The sequence below is a fragment of the Haliotis asinina genome, chromosome 12 (genome assembly GCF_037392515.1).
Source record: "Haliotis asinina isolate JCU_RB_2024 chromosome 12, JCU_Hal_asi_v2, whole genome shotgun sequence".
NCBI classification, from domain to species: Eukaryota; Metazoa; Mollusca; class Gastropoda; order Lepetellida; family Haliotidae; genus Haliotis; species Haliotis asinina.
The window spans coordinates 35,758,680-35,783,314 of NC_090291.1; the positions used below are offsets into that span (position 1 = coordinate 35,758,680).

General features: G+C 37.0%; 1 protein-coding gene across 3 annotated transcripts in view; it reads left to right on the top strand.

Annotated features, from left to right (window-relative positions):
• The window catches only part of LOC137258330 (kinesin-like protein KIFC3), a 76,830-nt gene that overhangs the window by 16,906 nt on the left and 35,289 nt on the right, over positions 1-24,635 (top strand). For 2 of the 3 annotated variants that reach the window (XM_067795966.1, XM_067795968.1), the window contains exon 5: positions 8,336-8,419. In XM_067795966.1, coding sequence (XP_067652067.1) covers positions 8,336-8,419 — 84 coding nt within the window. Of the gene's footprint in view, positions 1-8,335; positions 8,420-8,548; positions 8,797-24,635 lie in introns of those variants that run through there. The other variant, XM_067795967.1, reaches the window with a different exon arrangement.

Below are 24,635 nucleotides of genomic sequence, written 5' to 3' on the forward strand. Positions count from 1 at the left end.
TTGTTTACATTACATTCCCAGGTACTTTGGGCAGGGGTTTTGTTAACTTTCCATTATATAGCTCTGACCCCTGTCAGGATTAATGTCTATAAAAACAGGAAGGTTTTCAGTGCCATGTAGTTTTACAATGATATTAACATTAATACTGTTTATTTCATTTACATGTCGATAAAATGTTGTTTTTTATTTCCTCTTCTTATGTCTTATTTGACAGTGGTTTCACTGACTCAATATGAAAGTCAGGGCAGTGGGGTAGTCTAGTGGATCAGTGGATAAAGCATTTGCTCCTTATGCCAAAGACCTGGTTCGATTCCCCACATGGGTACAGTGTGTGAAACTCATTTCTGGTGTCCCCGCCATGATATTGCTGGAAATTGCTAGTAAAGCCATCCTCACCTACTCTGACTGAAAGTCAAATACCAGTTATTTTACAAAATGATATTGTTGAAATGAAACCTTATTTATGGTGATACAATACCTCTCTGTGCGAAGGCCTGAGGAGACCTCCAGAGGAGGTCACACAAGGTAAATATCCTACATGATCAGTGTCAGGCCTTCTAAAGTCTCTGTCGGAGACCAAGCCATTCAACCAAACATATCTGAAATTAATACCTCAAACCAAATTGCAAAACAATACAGCTGAGTTATCACACTGCTGTGGATATAAAACCACACCCTCCCACATCTCTATCTCTCTCATTCTCTCTTTCTCTCTCTCTCTCTCTCTCTTTCTCACACTCACTCACTAATTCAAATAGAAGCATGATGGCACAACCAACAACCACTGAAAACTCAAAAGAATCAAATTTCAATATCAAACATATGTGCTACCAAACCCCCTGCCCCCATTATGAAAGCCTGATGTAGTCAGTGTGATGATAATGCTTTGAAGGCACAGTGCCTATAGACCCTCAGTACTATATTGTCGGCTGGTCAGCTAACTAATGATCCATCCACTATACAGCACAAACACCTCTGATCTCCGGGTAAGGTCGGTCCAGACACTGACCACACGTTGTTAGCTCAGAGTAACCTTGGTAATTCAATTACCTGACAAACATCGAGACAGGTGCTTGTAAAGATGTTGTTTTTATGTCCTGCTGCACCTGTGCATTATCCCTGGCATTCTTTTGATCTTGAGGCAATTAAAGTGTTTTATCTCACAGCTGACAAGATTTTGCATTATTTAACCATGTATTTAATCTTTACCTTTAAACTTTATCTTTAATATATGTTAATCTTTACCCTTTTATCATACAACATAATTTCCAGAAAACAAAGTTTTGAAAAGGTAAACTAAGACAATCAAGTGACAGATGTTTCTACTAGGCCAGACCAATTTTATTTGTTGTTTTACTCATTTTTGTCCTCAGAAAACTAAAGACAGGAGTTTAAACAAACAAACAAACAAAAAAGCAACAACTAAACAAAAACCAAAGTATTATTACTGTTCAATTCTTACAGTTATTTAATTTTGGCAAATTACAAAAAATATAAAGTAAAAGTGTTTTTCTTGTAACTTTACATTTTTGGCCAATAAATACATTACGATTTTATTTTTTTGAGTGGGGAATGTTTTATTTTATTTTTTTTATTTGTCTTATTCTTGAAAAAATATAACTGGCAGATATGTAAAAGAGGAAAGGAAAGTGGTCTGGCATTAATTGATGTAAGTCTGGTGTGGGAAACAAGAAAGACAAGTGATAATCAAATGGTAAGTGATTATCATCCAGTAACAGGTAAAATGAATAATTTAAATATTTGAAGCCTTTTTAATATTTCTCCATGCTGTTCCATACGGTTGTTATGTTCTTGAGAAATGTTTCACGTTCATACCAAAACAAGCAGCATAAATAGTTTGGCAGATATTCCATGAATTTGTGTGCCTTCACTGTAAAGAAACATAGCCAAAAATATTCATGATGAATAACATTTTTCTTTGAGTATGTATCACCATGATATAATCGTATATCTTCAGTCACTGGTTAAGAAATACCCATGAAGTTGATGAAGCAGAATCACCTATAATGCACTCTGTTGGTGATCCCTGTATTGAGTACCTCACAGTAATGTTATGCCCATTTATGCTATACATAAACATGGTATAAGCTTTTGAGGCCAGATGGTACTGTTGTATATTACAGCCTGGGGTGATATAGGTATGGTGTATAACAGCAATATGAGTGGCCAGCTGTCAAGGGTGACATATGTCCATGCAACACCCATGTAATGTCACCAAAATAGACACAAAGTGTTTTATGTTCCTTGATATACCGTAAATCCTCCAATAGAAGCTTTGGAGAATTTAAAGCAAAGGGCTTTCCAAGTCTTTTTGACGAATAGTTACTTGTTGATTACTGGAGTAATTTACTTCTGAAAAGTAATTATTGTTAGGTTAAAAATGAAATTAATCATTTCAAATATAAACAGATGGAAACGAATACAGGAACACATGAAAGTTGAGTGCAAGTGTTCCTTTATTCTTATCCAGAATCTTGCACAAGGTATGTATTGCACTGTGAGTGAAATGCTGGAAATAAATCAAGGAAGACTTTCATGTGTTTGCAAAACATTTCTAATGCTAAATAATATTTAATCATACAGTACACATCTTTAGCACATGGTGATGGCTTTTAGCAGCTTGTAAAGTAGTTGCAAAACAACTGAAAAAAGGTTTATTCAATAAATGTCAATTTAATTTAAGTGTTTGCCATCAATATTTTGAGGGGGTTGTTTTCTTGAGGAAACACAGTAGACCCTCTTGAGATTAGCGTCAGTGCTGTCTACCTTGTAGTTGTGTATTGGGTATATATTATTTGGTCCAGTTTAGTAAGATTAACAGATTATCCAGTTGTTACGTTGTTGTACTTATTAGGGGCTTATGTGTTGCTACAACTGGTGTAATCAGCATTAGGATTTCTAACACTTAACACTTGTTGTCGGTGGCTGATTATCAACTAATGACCTACATCAGATGCAGTTATGGTGGAGAATGAGTGGTTCCAGATAAATGGACTTGTTAATGATTCACTGACTCAATGAAACAAGTCTGTTGACAGAGGCATATTAAATTGCTGTTGATCTGACTCTGATACCAATCAGTCTATACATCAGCCTGGTGACATGAAATACGGAGTATTCTGTTAGCGTCAATACCATGGTAAATCCCAGAACTAACATACCTGGCATATACCTAGATCTGCTTGGAAGCTGATATTGAGCCCAATTATTGGATATGCTGTTAAGGCATAAATGGTAGCTTGGTAGCTTGGAATATTGCATGTCATCATGATGCTTCTGATCTGATGAGGGACAAATTGAAATCCGTCCTTTAAAATTCTTGTCAGACTGAGTTGAGAAAACACCATTGTTGGGCTAAAAAATTACAGGTTTGCAACAAGCATTTATGCTCATAGTTTTGGTTATATAATTTGCTTCCTTGATTTGAAAAAAAAACTTCATTTAACATAGCTATCATTCAAAATTCATTCAGTTTATGAAAAAAGCTGAACTGTTGTCTTTAAATATTGATGTTGATCAGTTTGCTAAATACTCTCAAATACAGAAACAGGTTTTTAAATTTGCCTCGCTTTACAAAGAGGGTGGTGGGATAGCCTTCTGGTTAAAGCATTCGCCTATCATGACAAAGATTCGGGTTCGATTCCCCATATGTGTACTATTTGTGAAGCCCATTTCTGGTGATCCCTGCCATGTTTTTGCTGGAGTGCTAAAACTAAATTCAATCACTCACTCCTCTTAGGAAAGAATATAACATATTTCTTTTTCTTCATCTTATGATCTTAACTTGATATTAACCATTAAACCAATGAAGAAGCAGAAAGGCAAGTGTACGTCTTCTTTGAACAGAGATGTATGTTGTTATGTAGCTCTGGGCACACATACTCCTCGCTCCCCTTCACCTTCCCCACCCCCTTTCTGCTCCTTCATACAGCCCAGGCAGGGGATGTCACACATGGGTAGTTGGGATTAAATACATCACACAAACATTCACCTGAACTAAAATGAATTTTTGTAAAATATGACAACCATCTCTTTCAGTGAGACTGACAATGATGGGAGGAATGTGGCTATACACAGGAATATATAAAAGAGCTTTGAGAGACATATACAATACGGTTTTTTAAATTAAAGATCAGAAGTGTGTCCGTGAAAAGTAGGACTGGATGCACCCTCTTGATTCAAGCAAAGAATTTTTTAACCTTGTTTTTTTCTATGAACTCTATTCTCACCTAACAGAGTATATGTACCTTTGTGATAGGTTATGTAGCTTTATGCTCTGGTATGCAGTTTGAACAAGGCAACACTTTTCTACCTGTTTACCAAATGATTTGACGCCTTGGAGCTAGAAACCACTCACTATATCAAAATATAGTTAAAGAATTGAAATTACTTGTTTTGCTTGGCTGCTCAATCTTCCATTATGTTGATAAATAAAGCATAAAGAGGTATGTATGCAGAATTCTAACTAATGAAGTTTTGTTCGTTAGATCAAATGAAAAAAGAAATTGTTGTGGTTCTGATTAGAGCTCTTTAAAATTTTGGGTAGGGAGGTAGGAATATTTTTACATTTTTTTTAAAAGTAAAGTACAAACTAATAACACTTTTATCAAACTGTAATGTTTATTTGATAAAGCTTGCGGCCATCATGTCAACTTTCTCTAGTCAGAAATACTGATGTCCGTTGGTGCTGGGAAAAAAAAACAATGGTATCTGAACAGTTATTTTATTCATACCTCTTAAAACGAATAGGGTTGGCACCTGAATAAAAGTGTTGTCATCTAACAGGAACCAGAACATTTGTTTTAGTCCATGATGATGTTTGTTAAGGTACAATCAATAATGTGGTGAATAAAAACACAAAATGACAACCTACCAAGGACCCTCAACTCTATTGGCAATAAAAAAAAGATGTGTTTTTGAACTCAATTCCATATACAGACATATTAAGCGAAATTCCAACTTGTATGACAACAGTGGTGTTTTATTGTCTCAAACCTACTTAGCTACACATACCCAGAAAAACTAAGCTGGTTTGAATGGACATTTTACAGAATAATTTAAACTATCGAACATGCTTTTTCAAACTGTGTCAGCAGTGTTTGTTATTTCAATAAAACAAGAAAATAATTTCACTTGGACCATAATATACTAATTAACAGATTCGACCTAATCAACCAATCACCCATTTTGCCTCTTTTGTCAGTGCACTGTATAACATAAGGATGAAGATCGTGTTTCCCCTTTCTTCACTTGTGATGGTGAGGTAGGATATTAGTTAATTTCCTCATTCATCTCACCAGAGACATATATTCATCCTGCTTATATCTAGGCTATACGTATAGCCTGGAGATATCTAGGATGGGTTTGATTGTGCACATGGAATGCATGTACATGTGAAGCCCATATCTTGTGTCCTTTGCCATGAAATTATTTCAAAGACTGGAAGTTTGTGAAAGCTTTGTAACACTATATACACCATGGTACATAAACTTCATTCACACCCATTAACACATTTTTGTGAGTCAATGAAAACCTCATAAGTTACCTTACCTTACCTTACCTTACCTTACCTTACCTTACCTTACCTTACCTTACCTTACCTTACCTTACCTTACCTTACCTTACCTTACCTTACCTTACCTTACCTTACCTTACCTTACCTTACCTTACCTTACCTTACACATACATGTGATTTTTTGATTGGCTAAGCATTCTTCTATTATTTTCAGTTTACCCCACTTACAAGCAATTTACACCGCTGCCAATGGCAACTCATTTGGAACTTCATGGTAGTACTTCTTTATCACGAATAGCATGAATCATGCATGATGCACAGAAATTACCAATGTTTTGTGAATGCAAAGCAATGGAAGGGAGATAACCTCAAAATCTGTGTTTCTTGTGTCACTGCAAAATTTAGTGATGGCCACAAAACGATTTGGCTCGCATTCCAGCAAATACATTTTTACAAAACATTCAAATTGTTGGAGTCACACAGGTTCCTGAAGTGTACAATCCAATACTCATGCTTCAAACAGTTCAAAATTAATATTGCGGTGTTCAGTAAGATAAATATGTTGTTCACTGGTCCCCCTTTGGGCTCAGGGAACATAAACTAACATCAAGGGTACATCAACCAATGCCCCCCTCATGACCAGTGAACTTAAAATATTTCATGTGGTTTATGGACAACCTTGAAAAGAGGAGGGTCTGTGGAGCAGACTAGTAGTTAAGGTGTTCTGTCATCACGCCCAAGCAGCATAAAACTCAACTCAACTCACTCACTCACTCACTCACTGTGAAATCAATGAGGAATCAAAATAAATCAATCACACTGATGTACATTTATGACAAATATGTTCATGATGAACTGAGACCTATACCAAACAATCTTTAGCTGTATATATTAGTGGTGGTTATATCAAATTAGAGAAAAAGTGGTGAACCCTGTAAATTCAATTTTGCTATTATGAGGCTAACATTAAACCCTCTGAACATCCTTATTTGGTCATGTTGGGTTTTTTTTTTTTTTTACTTTCACCAAGTTTAACGTGGTAGACACTCCTTGTATTTTTATAATGAAGACCTCACTGAGTTAATTGCAATGCTTATTTACACTTGTTACTCTTTAGGAATGACAAACCGACAGTTTAAATGCAGCTGCACTCTCCTCCTGTCTGGTAAATGTTGCTGGCTGTATAGTAGGTGCACATGCACTGCATACTTTCGTTTAGATACGTAAATAGAGAATCCTGCGTGTTTTATTCAACCACTTCACGATCACCGCACCCTGAATTTGTTCAAAGGGTATCTTATCTGGATAGTAGCTAAAATATCTGTGTCAATAGGGTGGAGAGAGTGATCGCTGGAGGAAGGGTTTTTTGTTTACATTTGCTAGAAGTTACGGGTAAACATGATTGATAGATTTAAAGGGAATCGAGTGTAAGGTTAACCCCACGCACAAAATGGATGGGTTGGTCCATTCTCTCAGCGAGTTATGTGGGTGAATATAAAGTTGGGATCAGTTTGAATTCTTGTATTAGTGTGTTTACATCACAATAAATTTAGTAAACATAATGTGTATGTTACAAATACTGAAATTTACCCATAGCCATTTGGAACTGGAACTTGATTTTCTCAAAGTTAATTTTGCATGGACTGCTACCGGAAATAGATTTTCAGAGGTAAAATGTTTTTCTCAATATACACACAACATTATAAATTCTTTGGGGGTTTTTTTTCATATATATTTTACGTCAAGTTCAAGGGATTAATGATAACCTTATTTCGCTTGTCCTTAGACTTTTTAACATTTGCTGTGAAAATGGAAGTATTTGAGAACTGGTTCTGAATTGTGCCCCTCAAAATGCTACAAGAACACTTGGATTTGTATATGTCTTCACCTCAATGTATACTGTACAGCAAAAGAAATACATGCTTTGAGAAAAAAGAAATCTTATAGAGTAAGTGTTCATGTTTATGCCTTCTATTTTAAAACTTGACTTTAAAAGTTGTATTTCTTTTGCTCTCCATGATAGCAGTCTCAGGCTAGCCTTCAATGAGAAATATAGTATAGGGTTTAGTGTAATAATTTCCACATTTCACTTCAGTTTGATTTTGTGTGCATGAATATCAGTGTATGAAATGAGGCCCGTCTGACCACTCTAGATGGGCGAGATATCTTAGACGGACAGTCTAAATTTTCAACTAACAAGCCTGATGATCTGTTAAAAAAATGTAGATATTCCATACATCTGAGCAAATTCACCATATCTTGGAGTCTGGTTTGGTTAAATTCCATTTGGGCTGGTAATATTTTGAAGTTACCACAGGTGATACATACTTTCAATCATTATGAAACATTTCTCCAAATTCTAATCTTTTCTGGTATCCCTGCAATGATCTTGATAGAATTCTGCTAAAAGTAGTGTAAGAGTCATCTGACTGCCATTCACACTAACTTATTATGAAAACATATTTATGTAAAGATATTTATGTTGACCCTTTGTTATCAGCTTGAAAAATAAATCTGCAATGAAGTGATATCTCTTGTAGGAAGATTGCCACACCATTGTTTTATAACAAAGGAATTAAAAAAAATCAATATTTTAAGAATACTGGAAATAAAAAATACAGTTTCAAAGGGCTAGCTAAGTAGAAAAGCTCACGTATTTTGGAATATTTACCCCCAGCCTCTCTATGTAACCTGACAAATATGGTGGTAATCCATGTGTTAGTATTCAAACTCGCTCATCTGAAAATCCTATCAACCATAAAGATTATCTTCTGTCATGCCCAGTGTCCCTTGTTCCAGACGACCGTCCAGCCACGCCTGGCAGCTATCACGACCCCTCCTCAGACACAGACACCGACCACGAGGATTCTGGCCGATTTGCAGGTAGGAAGTTTATCCTTATTATATTTATCCGTCGAACGTTGTGATTATGTATTGTCACTGATGTGTAACGGATTCGCTACAGCGAGCGAGTGACCTGACCTCCCCTACCTTGAGCTAGTGGACTAGCCCATGCTGAATCGTGTGTAGTGTAGGATCAGTAAGGCTAGAACACTGGAGGGGAGTGGTAAAGGCAGTGACAGGCTCCCGATAGCCTGGACTCGGACTCTGTGCACTTCTTTTTGGATAATTATTTGTTAATTCTCTCAAGATGGTTTTTGGAGCCTATCGCTATGATTACCCATCTGAGCCAGCAGGAGGATTAGCTAATCATTATCAGAGGAAGTTGTACATCATTGGCGGCGTGCATGACAACACAGGTGAGATTGAATTTACGCGGGTCTCTCTGAATATGATTCATCATTCTCCAATCAATCAATGTCACTTTCAATATAATATCTTGTCAGTATGGACAGATTTTATTCGAAATATCAAACAGATCTTTACATCACATATGACACTAAAACAGAGATGTTTAACAGATTTATTTGAACATGTAAATATTGTTTCATATTTCTAAATTCAAACTAAAAATTACTGATAAAAATTATGTATTGTAATAAGTTTGTATGAAAGTACGATATTTGCGTGACATGAATAAACTGTCATGTTTGTCAGATCACTGAATAATAAAAACTGCAACTTGACAGACAACCAGCCTCTATTATCTCACAACAGAGACACAATTATTTCATATTCCAGTCCCTAATTCTGTGTTATGCTATGTCAGAAAAAAACAACAACAAAAAACATAAGAGACAAAGAAACCTTTTCAACAGCATTGTTGATGCAAATGTAACCTGTCCAGCAAGTTTGAATGAAGTTCACTCCCACAAGTCCGGGTTAGATTGTGTAGTCATATTCTCGTCACCTGCGTCTCCTGAAGCCTCTATCTCTACCTGTCTATTACAAAGTCTCTCTCACTATGCAGGATAAAGGAGAATGCTGCAGGACAGGAGGGTTAGCTTGAATAAAGCTTGGGGTGACTCGTCATGTTGTACTGTGTGTATATATTCATGACAGTTTGTGTACCTGGTATAAGGCCTGTATTTAGTCCCAAGTCTGTGGTAAATGTCAGTAAAATTACCCATTGAATATTAATATTCCTAATTCATGTTTATACTATTATAACTAAGAGCCTTTGAAGAAGTACTTGTATGTTAGTGTCAGCAAGACCAATAAACATGCTAAAGAGAAAAAGGCTTTAATGCTTAGTATCACATTATTGAATAGACTAACATCTGCATCTGAAATTCACATATTTTGCAGAAAAAAGAACTCTCCATAAAAAATAGTCATAAAATATCATGAAGACACCCAGTGTCTTTCATTTAATGAAAATCTGGACTTGCCACATATTCTAGACTTACATGGGCTTTGTTGGAAATAGTTGTTTCAGGGCCTGCATTACAGACGAAAGATTGAAATACACTGAATATGGAATGGGGACCTTAAACAAAAATAAGGAATTTGTCCAGTTTGGTGCATTCATCAGGGCTCTCGGTTTAGCATACCAGACATGTAGATGTGGTTTGTCTGATAAGAATTCCACACACAGTCTCTGTGGAATTCTGCTATATGGACCTTAGATGGAGGCAGTGCTGTGATACAGTGGTTCATTATAGGCATAGCATATTGGTCGTTAATGTTGTGCTAGTTGTTGTCACTTGCCTGAGACTAAACAGATGTTGCTGCGTATGCTTGTAACAGGCTGAAGTGTGGAGCCATTAGTGCTGAGGGAATAGAATTGTCTGGATGTTTGGATGCATACATCTATGTATTTATGACAGTCAAAATAAAAATATTTGACACTGTTTCTGTTTATATTTTAATGATACCTGAGAAATTACCAATGATCAACCATGTTGCTTTAAAGCCTGGGTTCCAAACCTCAAAAAACATGGGTTTCTAGTTTGTCTCCCACTTGCTACTCCCCAGCTGTGTAGATGTTATCTTCCTGAGAGTGACAGGACTGTAACCAGCTATGGGTGTCTGGCAAGAGCCTGGCAATGTCAGAGGTTAACTGTGGAATTTACTACCATAATAACAAGTGCCTTAAATGTCTAACATCCCTTTCTGTACATGTATTGGTGACTAAAGGGATTAATTTGATTAAAATGTATGAAACATAAAGTTTTACTCATTTTCGGAAGATGAAATCTTCAGCAAAGAGATGTTAACATCAGATATGTGTACAACCCTGGCCCTGCACACAATGGTGTCAAATATAAAACCCCATACAATACATTCCCCCACTCATATGCTTGTTTCTATGGAAACACACCTCCTCTGGCCACCTGACTGACACAGTGGGACATTCAAATCTGGATTTGAAAATAAGAAATATATTTTCAAAGTGTATGTTTTGTAGACTCTCTGCATCCACACTTTTTGTTGTGAGTCTTCATACCATACTTCTTTCTACTGACGTTATATCAGCAGGAACTGGAAACTCAGTTTTGTGATATTTCATGGAATGTACTTGTATGCTACAATGAGGCCACACCCCATCTATCTATAGGCTTGCACCCCTGCCTTTAAGTGTATACTGTTTAAAGATAGGTCACTACCTCAATGACGAATCAAAACATAAATAGTTGAAACTGATATTGTGGAGCAAAAACATTTATGATAGTGGCTTGTGGCTGTCACTGTGTCATTGTGTTAGTGTGTGTGCTTGTCTCTGTGTGAATGTCCCTGCCATGATATTGCTGGGATATTGCTTAAAGTGGCATAAAAGTGCCCTCGCTCACTCACTCATGCTACATTTTGAAAAAGATGGAATAAAGTTTTGCATTTACATGTGTCAGAGTGGCAGAAAATCTGCATCAGTAAGTGTGTTACTCTACTTCAACAGAATACTAGCTATAGTAAACTGCCATACAGTATGAACAAACAAAACACTATTGGCTGTTTTGATGATTCAAACCTGTATTCACAATGGTGGTTTATACCAGGATGTTATCCAAAGATTCTTTGTATCAAAAGTATTTTTGTAATTTTGCTGTGATTTCAAGTACGGTTTTGGAAATTCAGGTTTTAGTTTTTCACTGCATATAAGTATGATTACATGTCTTTTCTTGATGAATATGTTATGTCTCATTCACATGTTTAATAATTATTTCGTTCGGCACTGTTAGGTCCAAATTAAATTTGTTGGCAGCATATGCTTTTACTGTGTATAAACATTGCATAAATATCCTCAATGAGCTGGTGGAGATACCTTTTAACATTATCACATCCCTGTCATGACAAGAGACCAGCAAAACACACTTGAGGTATTTACATAGTTGAGAACCCAGTTCTCTGGGGTGATGAACACATACTATTAGCCCGAACTTACAGTATCTCATGGAATCAAATATGGGTTCATCTCAAAGCGCAAGTGTTGCTTTATTTATTTCCATAATTTCACCCAGAGTGCAATACACAGCTTGTAAAGAAACGTGGAAAAGAATAAAGGAAACTTGTACTTTTATGTGTCCCCTTATTAGTTTCCCAGGGTATAGTAGCTAATTGAAATGAAGACTACCTAATTCTGCTAAATGTTCTTCAACGTAGTATTGAGAGACTCAATATTTGACAGTTTCTTTTTTTAATCTTGTTGTAATATTGTTGGGCAAAAATGCTGTTTCTTTAGGAATGTCCTTTGTGTTCTTACAAAATAAAAGTGCATTTGAACGTTTTTGAAAATTGAAAATGAAATTATCCTGTTGAGATTCAGTGTGGATTCTCTTGAAGGTAAATACTGATGGCAAAGGAGAAACTTGTGAAGTTTATGATTACAACTAGACATTCATCTTCAAAACATAACCCACTTATGAAATATCAGTCAGAGACTTGACGTGCAAGCTGCATATTAAAACATAGCCAGTACTGTCATATGTCATTGTCACATTTTCTTAGCCTATGTAAATAATTTTGATATATGAGGAAATAAATCTGTTCTGTTGTGAATTATGATTTACTGAAACATAGTCTTAACTTCTGATATGGATAAACTCTTGTTGTCTTTTAGGGAATTGCTTACATATTTGTTGATAGCAAGACTATGAGTCACTTTGTCACTTATCAATGTTCCTGCTATTTGACAGCAAAAAATTGAGCATGGACCCAGCAATTAAGGGATTGATGACGTGAATGCTATGAACTACGCAACTATGCTATGAGGATATGTGTCTTGAGTGCAGCAATGTTACCATGGTCACTTCTACTCCAGAGGTGTGGGGTAGTCCAGTGGTTAAAGCATCTGCTTGGCACGCCAAACACCCGCGTTCAATTCCTCACATGGTTACAATCTGTGAAGCCTGTTTCTGGTGTCCCGTCATGACATTGCTTGAATATTGCTTAAAGTGGCTTAAAACCAAACTTACCCACTCACTCCAGACAAGGAGATGCATAAATGAGGTAGTCACTCAAAATGAAAGTAAAAGCAATGCCTACAACTCAGTTTCAGTGTAAACTCAATGTGTATGTACATCAGTGCCTTTTGAATCAATGGTATTCTGCTTGTACTCTCCCAGCTATATTTTCCCATCAGTCCATGCGTGCAAGCTTGTTAAGTCCCTGTTTTCGTTTAACTGGGCAATATATATCTGATGTTCCCTGTCGTAAAATTACTGGAATATTGCTTAAAGTGGCACTCACTCACTCACTCACTCACTCACTCACTCACTCACTCACTCCAGAAAAGGAGATACAGTCTGGATATATATCCATGAAATAGTCAAGGAAAATGAAAGTAAAAGCAATGTCTACAGCTCAATTTCAGTGTAAACTCAATCTGTATGTACATATAACCCTGAACAAATACGAAGCAGCAGTTGAGTTCGGGACATGTTGGCTTAGCTCTGAATGAGATGGGTCTGAGGTCAAGCCTGCTTGACTGGGCACGTGAGTTTGAGAAATGTGAGAAGCTCTTGTTACATGGGGTAGCTTCATGCAATTTACTTTATAGACCAAATGTAAATCTGATGATACAACCAAATCTGGAGGATATCTTTACAATGGCCACAGATTCTCCATGACATTCCTCTGAAGCTGTGGTCAACCTGATTGGATTTCTTGCACTCACAAGTGCTGATTTTGGATTATGTTTACTGTATTCAGATTGTTTTTGCATCATGGTCAAAACTGCATCTCCATGTTGAAGGGTTTGGGTACCAAAACTATTTATGATACTTGTCTCTTTGTGTGGCTCTGTCGACGTCTGTCTGTCCTCCTGCCTGGGTGTCAGCTTGTGTGTGTATGTTTGTCAAATATGCCAAAGATTTCAGGAGCAGTGGGGTAGCCCAGTGGTTAAAGTATTCAGTCTTCATGCCGGAGACCTGGGTTCAACCCCTTTCCAGTGTCCCCCATCTTGATATTGCAAAAAGCATCATTAAACCACACATGAATAATATCTCATGGCATTGTGCTGAAACTATCAGTCAGCATGAGTACAAGAGGTGCTTGGCGGTAATTCTCCTCAAAGTGTCTTGGGCGTTGTACAGAATGGAGATATCTTGAATAACTGACAGGCCTCCAGATAAATTTTCAACATCATGAGTAGCTAATTCTTACTTTTTCAACATAAGAATACTGGGAAAACTTTAAAGTACATTTAGAGCACTGAAGGAAATTTAATGGCAGAGATGATTCATAGTTTGCCCCCTGCATTTTGGTATATGTACCGAGAAATGTGCAGGTAATTAAATGCATCTGAGCATAATCATGGTTCATGAACTGCTGCCACAGTCAGGTAAGAACCCTGTAGTGATGCCTACCTGACTGAAATTGCCATTAAGACATTTGATGAGGCAATACAGGTAGCCTGCATACCTGTAATATTAATCAAAGTTACCATAATGAGTACAGTCAGGTACAAGAACCATAGGTACTTTTACTGAAAATAGACTTTATATTATCAAACATGATTTCTGCAGCTTTTGAGTCTGTTTCTTGGATCAAAAACACAATTATTGGTGCATGTGCTTTAAAAGCATAACAATTCCATGCAGTCATTGTAGTAATATCATTGCATGTAGAATTATTTGGATTAATCATAAGAGTACAGATACAGGCAGAATGACAGGACTTCTGCTAAGACAATTTCATTAACTGCGACCAGACCATCACGGAATACCAATGTACAGATGGCTGTGAATAAATCCAGAGGGAGGTTTCAGGTGGAGTTTCCTTGTCATTAATAATTAATTATGAAATCAAATTAAGGTGTGGCAGGAATGGGTCAATGCATTACACTCACAAATGTCCCTTTGCCCTGCTGGCTTGGGACTTAGAATGTGCAAACTACATTAATGTTGATGGACTGGTGTTACTACATCTAATTAATTGTGTTGATATCTTAAAAAATATATACAAACAAAATATCAGCCCGCTTATTATTTTCATTTTTACTTTGGAAAAGAGGCATTGTGTAAACATTTTTCTCAATGTACTAAAAATGAGACTGTTACGTGACTGAAGCAATAATTCTTTCGTACAGAGGCACAGCATCATGTTTGAAAAATATGCTGTATTGTTCCTCGGTAGGTATTGATTCGCATCGCTGACTGTTCTGGTTGCCATTGGTTACGGTATAAGGAACCGCCAGGTGGATCTGGTAGACTGGATCACAGGAAAGTGGCAGTAAATCAGTGCCTCATGAATCAATGGTATTCTGCTTGCTCTCTCCCGGCTATATTTCCCCATCAGTCCATGCATGCAAGCTTGTTAAGTCCCAATGTTCCTTTAACAGGGTTATAAACTCAGTGGGTTTGTAATTAAATGTGGACACCTGACAATAATGGACAGAATGCATTGATTGCCAAGGTATCCTTGATCTAGATGCTGATGTTACACCAATCCATACATCTCTGCGAGAGTTGGATGGAAAATGAACAACTGTATACCTTGGTTAAATTGCAACGGAGCAATAAATTTGAGTGAGTGAGTTTAGTTGCTCTTCATTTGATTTGGTTTCATGGGTTAAATGTCTGAGGCCCTTTTCTGATGACATTGTGTTGGTGCTGGAAATTTGAAAGGCATAAAACAATACCCACTCATCTAATCTCTTTAGTGTGTGAAGAGTTTACATAAGTACATATTTCCCTATAAGGGATCCATTGTCATATTTTTGCAAGAATAAGAAGGAAAGTACAAATTTATCTTCCCTGTTCAAAAAATGAAATCCCAATGTTTTCAATGGCCAAAAATGTAAACTGGACCTCCATTTTTTTTATTTTTTTTTATTTTTCTGTCCAGATTGGTTTTTACCACATGTACACTTAATTAATTGCCAAAATTAAATTACTTTTAACATTTAAAGGGAATACTACTGTGGTGATTTTTGTGTTTAAACCACCTTACCTAAGGGTTTTTAAGACAAAACCCCATAAAACAAGACATAAAATTGGTCTGGCCTGAGTAACATCTCTCTCCAGTTCATCTGATGTGTTTTCATGTAATGCTTCACTCAGCAATATTACACTTATATACAAACAGTCTGTGAAATTTAAAGTCTGGTCTTGACAATCCTGTGATGGATGTTATGAGCAGCAGTTCACCATGTTCCAATGTAATAGCATGCAAGTCTGACCATGTGATAAAATTATGATACATCAGCATCACACCAAAGTTGCTGGCAATTCACCCCTTTCAGTGTAGTAACATGCAAGCCTTAAGATCTGGTATATACAGACAAATCCTGTTGAATCGAATCGCTGGGGACCAAGTAATTGATTCGACTTATGTGTGTATTCGAAACAAAGACATGTCTGTGAGGGGACAAAAAAGATGATCGAATCTTGAACATTTCCCATATTCAGTACATCGTCTCAAAATATAGCACAACAATACATTAGGTGATATAGATAATGAAAGCAAATAGTACAGTATATAAATATGAATTCATTTGAATACTAGCACAATGAAATACAAAATACACACACTTTCTGAAAACCATGAACAAAATCTATCGGCAAATATACATGACGGGAAGGTGTGAGCGTGCACGCTGGTTTTTTATTGGATCAGTTAGCTACACCAATTAACTTCTCATTGACTGACTTCAGCTTATGTATACAAGACTGCTGTTGTTTGAGTCTCTTGGCACCAAATTTCTTTCACAAGTCATCGTGTGTACTTATGAGACGAATTTGTGTAACCAGAAATGATGATAACTATAACAGGGAATGGTCGGGACCGACATGAACTTTGAGTTATGCATAATGTTTGAGAAGCTGGCTTTCAGCTCATCGGAATTTGACTATATATTATATGTCAGTATCAAGGTTGCTGGCAATTCCCCCTATTCCAGTGTAATAACATGCAAGTCTGGCCATCTGATATGTATGTTTGACATGTATGTCTGACCATCTGATATACATGTATGATATATCATATGACGCCAGGGTTGCTGACAGTTCACCCTGTTCCAGTGATATTTATGCATGATATATCAGTATCAGTGCTGTCACACCAAGGTTGCTGGCAACCAATTCAAACCCTATGTCCCCATAAAGCTGACAGACATGAGGTTTAATTTTGACTGAACAATTTGAATGCACACATGTGTTGAAAGAGGACCGATATAATATGTTATAACATTGTGATAAGGGATAAATGTTAATGCAAGACTTCACAGAACCTAAACACATATCATCACATCAGCAATATTTCATCCATTTTTACCGGAATCAATTTGTGTGGTTGATAAAGAAAGAACTCTTAAGCAAGAAAGAAATGTGTATGTCCTTAATTCATTATCCATGCACACATGCAGATTCAGTCATGCTCAGGCTAATTGATATAGTAATCTCTGGTAATAAGACAGGCTTATCACTAAGTCAATTAAGTCACTAAGACCTCTTGTTTATGTCTCTTACATCTTTGATCTGATAATCTGTAACCAGTAATCTCGTTTCAAGTTACCAGCTTATGATTATCAGTTAATAGCAAACAAGTTTATCTTTTGGCAAAGTAACAAAAGATCTTATGTAAATTTAAATAAGTATAAGCCATAATATATCACTTATACAAAACATAATGACCATGGTAATTGTCAGATTTATCCAGAGTAACATGACTTCATGGTTTAGGAACCTTATAAGTCCTAATGAGTTGCATCCCTTTCATTTCTTGGGTTCTGGTCTTATTTTGGTCATGATCCTTGGGTTGTTAGCACCATACCAAGATGATGAGTGTCTGGAATCGTCATCACCATGTCTAATTTCCTGCATGAAACACAATATAATGGTTCTGACATCTCAAAGATATGCAATACTCAAGTTATTCAACATTACTAGCTAGGGTTAGTTACGTTTCCACGCTTTTCTTTGAGTTACAGTCAAGTCTCGTTAATATGACAGGGTCCTGCCACACAGCAAATTGTTGGACTAAGTAAATGACATTATTATTTACATTTATTCAATTTGTTACCAACAAAAGCATCGGATGAAGCCTATTGTCAGATAAACGGAGGCCAGATTAACAAGACTTGACATTACTACGATCTTATGTCACCATACCTGTGTCAACAGTCTCGGTTAACTGGTAAACCGTCATCACTTTGCTCACACTGTAAACAGATAATACTGGTATCAAACCGAACTCACTCACTCTGCACTAAGTTCATATATAGTCAGAAACACAGCACTGAGATTACTTTGTGGAATGGCACCTCTGAGATCTAGTGGATAAGGTATTTGTCTAGAGAGCGGAACGTCTGTATTTTGACCAGTCTCCACAATGTACGACCTGATCACACAGCTCCAGGTGTTAATGTTCTTAGATAACATGCTCCACTGACTTTGTGACGGCATTCAACGTAATCACTGATAATGATGCAGTATCAATACTGTGGAAAGCAAGATTCAGACCCAACTCACTCACTCACTCACTTGCAGAGTTTGGTTTTTTTTGTTTTACAACGCTTTTAGCAATATTCTAGCAATATCACAGCAGGGGACACCAGAAATGGATTTCACACATTTCCATGTGGGAATTCAAACCCACACTGCCCCTCACTCACTCAGTGCTAAGATTATACTTATAGTAACAAACTCATCACTTTGTTTACTTTGTGAACTAGCAGATAGGGTGTCAGCCTGGGGAGCAGAAAATTAGTGGTTTGGTCCCCAGCTATGTCATACCCTGACAGGGGGCGGTGGGGTGACCTAGTGGTTAAAGTGTTTGCTCATCACGCCGAAGACCCGGGTTCGATTCCCCACAGGGGTACAATGTGTGAAGCCCATTTTCTGGTGTCCCCTGCCGTGATATTGCTGGAATATTGCTAAAAAGCAGCATAAAACTAAACTCACTCACTCACTGATACCCTGAGAACACAGACCAACCTACTGTCTTTGAACTAGGCAGCATTCTTCAACATCATCTTAAACCTCATTTAGACTACATTTGGTTCCATGGACCCAGTCCTTATCACAGTGATTATGACTTGTAATCATACTTTAGTGTCAAGTAATGGAAGCTATGCTGTAACTCCACTGTAGTAATCAGTATTACCCTGAGATATTTGTGGGGTGAGTGCTACCAGACTCACTGACCTGGTCACTGTCGTGGTAATTAGCAGGTGAGATACACTGGCCAGGTCACAATCAGCCTTCACAGTGTACAACATTACCACACAGCCCCAGGTGTTCATGTCCTCAGATACCACGCACCACTGACTTTTGACTGCATCCATAGTAAGCTCTGATAATGAGGTGGTCAAGTATCTCGGTGTTCATCTATCAACTAAGGCCCAAGGTTTTAATTTCCAACATCAAATGTTTATTACAGCTGTGTCAGGCAAAAATTAATTTATCATGATAGTGATTCTGTGCATCAATTCTAGAACACAGACACTCTCATATTAATCCTCTTTCTAGTTTAATACTGAATTTATTTTGGAGCAAGCAAACCAGTGACAGCTCAATGACCAAAATCCCTCAGAGTCAAGGTACAATGACCCATGATCTGACAACCCACCAAGCCTGACTACTTGCTCTGTTTAGTCTACAACCAGTAGTCAAGTATTGTAGTTACACAGGGGAATCTCTGGACTTCAGCCAGTAGAAGGTCAAGTATTAGACTTACAGTTACCTTATGGAAGCTGACCTATGAAATTTAACATCATAAAATGTTCACAGCTGGTCATTTTTATCTGTGACTGTGTATTCATTTTAATTTCCTCATTGATAATGTGGTATTATAATCATGAAATGCACTTGTGGACCATTTTCTAAAATATCTGTGACTGTGTATTCATTTTAATTTCCTCATTGATAATGTGGTATTCTAATCATGAAATGCACTTGTGGACCATTTTCTAAAAGTTCCATGATCCATGATTTGTGTTGATACCATGAACTATGAATTAACCAGTGCTTGACAACATGAGCTATGAACCAAGTCATGTTTGACAGCATGAACCAGGTCATGTTTGACAGCATGAACTATGAACCAGGTCATGTTTGATAGCATTAACTGTGAACCAGGTCATGTTTGACAGAATGAACTCCAAACCAGGTCATGTTTGATAGCATGCATTACATACCAGGTCATGTTTGACAGCATGAACTCCAAATCAGGCCATGTTTGACAGCATGTATTACGAACCAGGCCATGTTTGACAATATGAACTCATAACCAGGTCATGTTTGACAGCATGAATTATAAACCAGGTCATGTTTGACAGCTTGAATTACAAAATGGGCCAAGTTTGACAGCATGAACTCAAAACCAGGTCATGTTTGACAGCATGAACTCCAAATCAGGCCATGTTTGACAGCATGTATTACGAATCAGGCCATGTTTGACAATATGAACTCAAAACCAGGTCATGTTTGACAGCATGAACTCTGAACCAGGTCATGTTTGACAGGAATTATGAATCAGACCATGTTTGACAACAGGAGTCATGAACCAGCCTTGTTTGACTGCAGGAATCATGAACCAGGTCATGCTTGACAGAGACCCTGCTGTTGTTGACTGCATAATCCAGTAACCACGCTGTGGCTCAAAGCATGAACCGAAACCCAGGATGCCAGAGTAGAACCAAATATTCATACATGTATGACATGTTATATGAATCTGAATCGTGACTTGTTGTGATACAACATGAGGTACCACCATCCCAGTCAATACATCCAGCTCTTGTCTAGCTACTGGCAAGACTGCTGACAGATGTCATACTCCAGAGTGGAAGCTGTGAGTCAGTCTTCAACATCAGAGTGGACAGATTAGTTCCGGTGTAATGGTGATAGATACAGTCAACAAAAGCTGTAAAGCGACAACACAACCAATCACTGATAATAACTATGTATATATCACCTGTCCAATATGATCCATATCTACCCTCCAGCCAGGCTCGCCTTGCTTGCACTACTGGATAGTCATGTCAGTTACATTGACACTGTGTGTGGCTCATACACTTAAAATATAGGTATTATAATACACTTTGTAGGTAGACAGTGCACTGTACAGCTTGTTGGTTAAACAGTTTAATATTATTCTTAATTAACTATCAATGAAAAGTGTAGTTTAATATTATTCTTAGTTATCTGTTGATGATAAGTGTACTTTAATGTCATATTTAGTTAACTGTCAATGATAAGTGTACTTTAATGTCATATTTAGTTAACTGTCAATGATAAGTGTAGTTTAATGTCATATTTAGTTAACTGTCAATGATAAGTGTACTTTAATGTCATATTTAGTTAACTGTCAATGATAAGTGTACTTTAATGTCATATTTAGTTAACTGTCAATGATAAGTGTACTTTAATGTCATATTTAGTTAACTGTCAATGATAAGTGTAGTTTAATATTATTCTTAATTAACTATCAATGAAAAGTGTAGTTTAATATTATTCTTAGTTATCTGTTGATGATAAGTGTACTTTAATGTCATATTTAGTTAACTGTCAATGAAAAGTGTAGTTTAATATTATTCTTAATTAACTATCAATGAAAAGTGTAGTTTAATATTATTCTTAGTTATCTGTCAATGATAAGTGTAGTTTAATATTATTCTTAGTTATCTGTCAATGATAAGTGTACTTTAATGTCATATTTAGTTAACTGTCAATGATAAGTGTACTTTAATCTCATATTTAGTTAACTGTCAATGATAAGTGTACTTTAATGTCATATTTAGTTAACTGTCAATGATAAGTGTACTTTAATGTCATATTTAGTTAACTGTCAATGATAAGTGTACTTTCATGTCATATTTAGTTAACTGTCAATGATAAGTGTACTTTAATATTATTCTTACTTAACAGTTGATGATATTTGTACTTTAATATCATTTTTGGTGTACTGAATTGGACAAATACAGTCAAATATATTTGGTTAACGGTATACAATTAATACAGTTAATACATATTTATTTTACTGTATTGCATAAATATTTTATAGTTTATTATGATATTTACTTCACAGAAAATACATTTTAATGTCATATCTAGTTAAATGTAAAGGATAAATACAGTTTATTGTCATATTTAGTATATAGTGTAGGATAAATACTGTTTAATGTCATCATTGATGATCTGTGCAGGATAAAGTCTATGGATGATACTGTACATAATCTTCTCTTGCATGTATAAGCTGAACTTTCTTCAGAGAAAGTATTGCTGATTACACAAATGCTCCCATATTTTCTCCATGTGGTCGTCGAGTTAATCAATCACGTTCAAAATTATTTAGCATTACATCGATTTTTGTTTTCGGGACTCAGTTTGCACGGATATTAAGAAATGTTAACACACTGGGAGCAATTTCACTAATGTAAGGCAGCTACCTTCCTATGACCAGCGATGAGTTCCAAGGGAGAGTTTTATCAGTATAATCAATTGATATGAAATGTTCACATTCATTTTCAAATCGACACATTTCATCACTTAGAGCAGTTGATCAAATCTTTTATTCAGGAATGGCATTATGGGATGTTGGTTCGCTGACATTTTCCCCAAAACATAATTTCATAGACTAGTTATCACTGTGTCATTGTAACAGGATCTTCATGCTATCTACACAGGAATGTTGTTCTACAATCCCCAAAGTATGTGACTGTGTCCTTCAAAATGACATGTTCACAAGGCAATTCTACTCCATAACTGTGGGTATTCTCTCCCTGGACGTAACAGCCATGTTGTGCCATGAGTTATTACCTGCCATACTGCTAAATGTATTACATTAGCTTTGTTTCTGCTCCGCATCACACAAAAGACCTGTTTTTGTAGGAAATAGAATACTTTAACCACCTAGCATATTTCTGAGTGAATCTGCAAAGCGTGTGACTTTGAGCAGTGTGGTGAAAACATGGTGGTGTGTGAAAAAGTTGTCTGTCCGTGAGAGACAATCATGGAAAGTGACATTCTTGACACAAGCTCCACTGTAATAGATGAGTTGGTGATTTACATGGTTTTAATGTCAGTGTTTGTGTAAAAACAGCCATGTAGAGACTTGTATACCAGCCCCCTTATGGGCCTTACAGTTGCTGAAGTCTTAAAGCTGCCATAAGTCTTAGAGGCACTCGGGTTGAGTTTGTTTGTTTTTGCTTTGTTCTGTGTCTATTCTATTCATTTCTGCGTTGCGAATAACCCTGGCTAATATACTGGTAACTTAAAATGTCTGCAAAGTTTCGGTAAGCGTCAGGCAATCTATCTGTTATTTGAGAGTATGGTTGTGGTTAAATCTTAGCAGTAATCCAGTAACACCACCTTAAGGGACACCAGAAAAGAGCTTCCATGTGCATCCATGTGGGGAATGAAACCGATCCTCTTCAAGATAAGTGAGGGATTACGGAAGCTTTGCGGTTAAAGAGCCGCAGGCCCAGATCCAATTCTCTCCATTGTACAATGCATGAAGTCCATTCATGGTGTCTCCATCATACTCTGGATGGAATATTTGCTAAAAGTCATATAGAAGCCATCTAGCTCACTCATGACTGACAAATACTTTAACCACATGTTGGTGGGACAGTGATCAATTGTCATGCCAGCCCTGACCGTGGTGACACCTCCCTCTACCCCTACCTGACTGTATCCACCCTGTTTATGACAGTTGGGACAGTGATGAATTGTGAAACCAACCCTGACCGTGGTGACACCTCCCTCTACCCCTACCTGACTGTATCCACCCTGTTTATGACAGTTGGGACAGTGATGAGTTGTGAAACCAACCCTGATCATGGTGACACCTCCCTCTACCCCTACCTGACTGTATCCACCCTGTTTATGACAGTTGGGACAGTGGTGAATTGTGAAACCAACCCTGACCGTGGTGACTCTTCTCTCTACCCCTACCTGGCTGTATCCACCCACCCCAACTGTTAGGTCTATAATAAGAGCAGACACAATTAGAACAGACAGACAATTAGTCAGAGCAGACGCAATTGGACGTTTGCTTCACTGACTTTCAAGACATGTCAGAGATAGTGTGGAATTATCAGAACAAAATTGAACAATTATCATTGCTGGCTGTAGATGAGACTGTTATGGAATGTTGGTGACAGAGGGAAGTAATTGTTGTACTTCATGGCATCCTAATTACCAAGATGGATTGTCAAAGGAGGTGGTTGTTATGTGGACATGAAATGGTCCGGCTATTGTACTATTTCAAAGCATCATAGACGTACGTGACTAGATATATGAGCAGCCTATGTTACAGATTCAGATGCTTGAAAACACTTTTGTCATATTTGACATTTCCAACAACATTTAGGACAGTGGTTATGCTAGTGGTTAAAGTGTTCACTCATTTTGCCGAAGACAAAGGTTCAATTCCCAGTGTGAGTGCATTGTGTAAAGCCATTAATGGTGTTCCCCGGTATGATATTGCTGGAATATTGCTAAAAATGTCACAAAACCAAACTCACTCTCTCTCTCACTTGGACAATATTTTCATCCTTTTTTTAAAATAGACTTCTATTTCACATTTTTCAAATACTTCTTGAAAGCCCTGTTTAAAGTAACATTTTCTTCCAACTTTTGCTTAGGAAACAGTCAACTCTGATTATAATGATCTTAAAGGGACCACTGTTTTATAATTGTTACAAACATAGTTCCATGTACACATTTCAGCTAGTAGTGGAGTGGCTGAGTGGTTAAAGTATTTGCTTGTTTTCGCCGAAACGCTGAGTTCGATTCCCTATATGGGTACAATGTTTGAG